The 3,205-nt window shown below is 50.1% G+C and overlaps 2 protein-coding genes and 1 long non-coding RNA gene across 3 annotated transcripts; 2 read left to right on the forward strand and 1 right to left on the reverse strand.

The window, feature by feature from the left end:
• Window positions 1-272, reverse strand: LOC144477605 (uncharacterized). Its single transcript, XR_013495222.1, has 3 exons — window positions 195-272; window positions 80-128; window positions 1-23 (listed from the first exon to the last, which is right to left on the reverse strand). It is a non-coding gene; the product is annotated as an uncharacterized LOC144477605 (long non-coding RNA).
• Window positions 273-1,136: 864 nt separating this feature from the next.
• On the forward strand, window positions 1,137-1,712 carry LOC144477606 (uncharacterized). Its single transcript, XM_078195332.1, has one exon. The coding sequence runs from the start codon at window positions 1,137-1,139 to the stop codon at window positions 1,710-1,712; it is 576 nt and encodes a 191-aa protein (XP_078051458.1).
• Window positions 1,713-2,145: 433 nt separating this feature from the next.
• LOC144477604 (uncharacterized) lies at window positions 2,146-3,156 on the forward strand (the record flags this gene model as incomplete). Its single annotated transcript, XM_078195331.1, has 2 exons — window positions 2,146-2,306; window positions 2,456-3,156. Coding segments are annotated over exons 1-2 (862 nt in total), but the record flags the coding sequence as incomplete, so codon positions are not given.
• Window positions 3,157-3,205: the final 49 nt, after the last annotated feature.

Genomic DNA, 3,205 nt, shown 5'->3' on the forward strand with positions numbered 1-3,205 from the left:
CCCTCCTCGCACGTGGCTCGAAACTAAAACAGCACCTCAGACTCACACTCTACAAAACCTGTCTCAGGCCGGTACTCACCTATGGATCACACGTCTGGTGCACTGCCCCCAGGACCACCCTTAAGTACCTACAAATATACCAGAACAAAATACTAAAAATAATTACAGACAAGCCTCCCAGATATCATACTCACCAACTTCACCTTGAAACCAACATAGAGTTGATCCCGCTCCACTTAATGGCACTCATCTCCAGATACAACGTTGACCAAATCCGCTCATCCGAGACACCGGTCTCTATGACCGTAATAGAATTCCGTACAAAATTAAAACCAAATTCCCTATGGAAATCAGTAACCTTACATAGACCAACCACCGGCCCTACTCACTCTCTCCTCCATAAACCTCATCATCACATCCTAACCTCACTTAACAATCCTACCAACCCAATGAACACACACTCACTATAGGGGTTTTCTTTGAAAATTCTTTCCCCACTCCAACATAATCGACATTCACATAAGCTAACACCCCATGAAGGTAATCCCACAAGCATCCACTCCTCACCCAAATCGGTAAGAGGGCCATCGCTCTCAGGAACGGTTCTCCTAACCTCAACACACAGATATAATAAAAAAAAAATAAAAAACAGAGAGTACTGAAGGAATCTTAGGAGAAGACGTGTCCCCGTGACGTGGCACTCCTAACGAAACCAACTCAGCCTAGAACGAGGAATCTTAGGAGAAGACGTGTCCCCGCGACGTGGCACTCCTAACGAAACCAACTCAGCCTAGAACGAGGAATCGGCCGAGACGACCTCCAGGAGCCGATAGAGCCCTGTAGAAGTTGACGAAATAAACCGACTGGGTTGCGTTTTTTAATCACCGAGAGTAGATTCTGTTCAAGACCTTTCACGCTCTCCTATCCCTCAACAGTTGAACCAGATTCCGGGATGTATCTCCCGCTTGAGGAAGAAGGGGAGGGCGAGCTATACTTGCCCCCTTCTAAAAGACCGGCTAGGTTTTCTTACCTCTGTATGGGAAGAAGCGCGAGCCAGCTATTTTAGGCTGAAGAAAGCGTTCTTCCCGGCAAAACGATCTCAGATTGAGTTTTTCAGTGCTGAACGTTTTGACGAAATGACGGAGATGTATTTGGATGCTAGAGGTTACCTCTGCACCGAAATCTCCAGGTTGGAAGATGAACAGTCTGGTTCCGTAAAAGGGAATTCAGATCCATCCGTGGAAAAAACGGACGGGAACCAGATTATTCCAATCGAATTGCCTAAACAGCATTTGCCGAAATTCGGAGGGAACCCTCGAGAATGGTTACATTTCGAGAGTTTATTCAACTCCGCAATTACGGAAAACAAGGCCCTGTCGGACGTACAACGCCTCAGGTACCTTAATGCTTGTTTGGAAGGAGAAGCAGTGGCAGCGATTGCGAACTTGAGTATTGGGCCGCAAAATTTCCAGATTGCGTGGAAGACCCTGGAAGAACGCTTCGGGTTGCCACGCATCATAACCGCTGCACTGCTCGTGCAGATTATATGTCTAAAGCCGATCCACAAGGACGATCTAGCCAGCGTTCAGCAGGTCACGATCGGAGTGCGGCAAGCCATGGCTGCTCTACAACGGCAAGGACACAATGAGGAAGGAAAACCCATTGTCCATTTAATTGCGGACAGATTCGACTGGGAGTTAAAAAGTGACTAGGAACTCAGTAGAAGTTCCTCCCGGCACTACCCGTCGTTCGAGGAACTCATGACATTCCTCGACAACTGCGGCCGCGCGTTGCTCGTGTTGCACGAGACACGCAGCAAACACTCGCCGAACAAACCGTCGACTCGAGTACGAGCGCACAATACCTCGCTCGAGATGACGGTCGAAAACAAAAGACGGTGTGGCGTGTGTACACAGTCACACTGTCTAGCCGTGTGCCAGGCATTTAAGAAATGGAAACCGGAACACCGGGTTCAATACATTCTAAATGACCAAAGCTGTACACGTTGCTTAGAGCCGTCACATACGGCTAAGTTGTGTCAAAGCCAGGAGAAATGTGGGAAGTGCAGCGGTAGTCATCATACCCTTCTGCACCTCCCACCCCCGGCCTCAAAGCTGGACCGGAACGCTGAATCTTCCCATGCGTATGGCAATTGGAAGGGGACCAGGAATTACGGTCCACCACAAGGCGTTCGAGTCGAGAACCCAGCTCGAGACACGAGAACGAAAAGTATTGGCACAGGCAGAAGAACTGCTGTGCCAAACTCCAAGCGCTACGGCTCGTGATTGGATACGTCACGCGCCAGAGTGAGAACACACTCTAGCGCGACAGAGAAGCAGGCCAGGCGAGGTGTGATACTCGCAACAGCTATTGTTCGAGTTTTCGGACGAGACACCACGCGACTTGCGCGTGCACTCCTAGACCAAGGCTCCGAAACGTCCTTTATCACCGCCAGTTTAGTGCAAGAACTAAGACTGAGCAGAGTGAAATCCCATGCCACGTTAGTAGGTGTGGGGGAAGGACATCACCAGGCCATCTCATGCAGCGTTAATCTGTCGCTCGGAGCACGAGATAGCGTCTCGCCGGTCCTTTCCGCGAGCGCTTACGTGCTACCGCGAATCACAGGTTATACTCCGCCCTCATTTCGAGCATGCGATTACGATGCGTTGACGAAATTGAAGTTGGCAGATCCCGACCCTGCGTCTGACCACCGTATTGAGGTGTTGTTGGACGCAGAGCTGTATGCAGAGGTGCTGAAAGCAGGTATTCTGCGATTAAGCGATGACGGCCCCCTGGCCCAAGAAACAATATTCGGCTGGATTATTTCCGGACCGACAATTACCTCGACTTACCTCCAGCCGAAATCGCGTGGATTACATGCAAGTGTCCTCGAGTCACTAGACCGAGCGATACGAAGATTTTGGGAATTGGAAGAAGTGCCTTCGACTTCCGTGTTAACGGGAGCTGAGAAGGAATGTGAGACGCTCTTTGTTGATACAGTCACAAGAGATGCGTCCGGGCAATTTATCGTCCGACTACCGCTCAAATCTCCGGCAGCGGACGAAGCGTTAGAAGACCCTCTCCCCATAGCACTGTCCGCGCTGTCGAGGTTGAGGAAAAAGTTGGACACGAATCCGACCTTAGTGCAGGAATACCGTGAGTTTCTCACGGAGTATGAGTCGCTCGGTCATATGACGAGACTTTC

This window comes from Augochlora pura, unplaced genomic scaffold (assembly GCF_028453695.1).
Source record: "Augochlora pura isolate Apur16 unplaced genomic scaffold, APUR_v2.2.1 APUR_unplaced_2268, whole genome shotgun sequence".
In the NCBI taxonomy this organism is placed as follows: Eukaryota; Metazoa; Arthropoda; class Insecta; order Hymenoptera; family Halictidae; genus Augochlora; species Augochlora pura.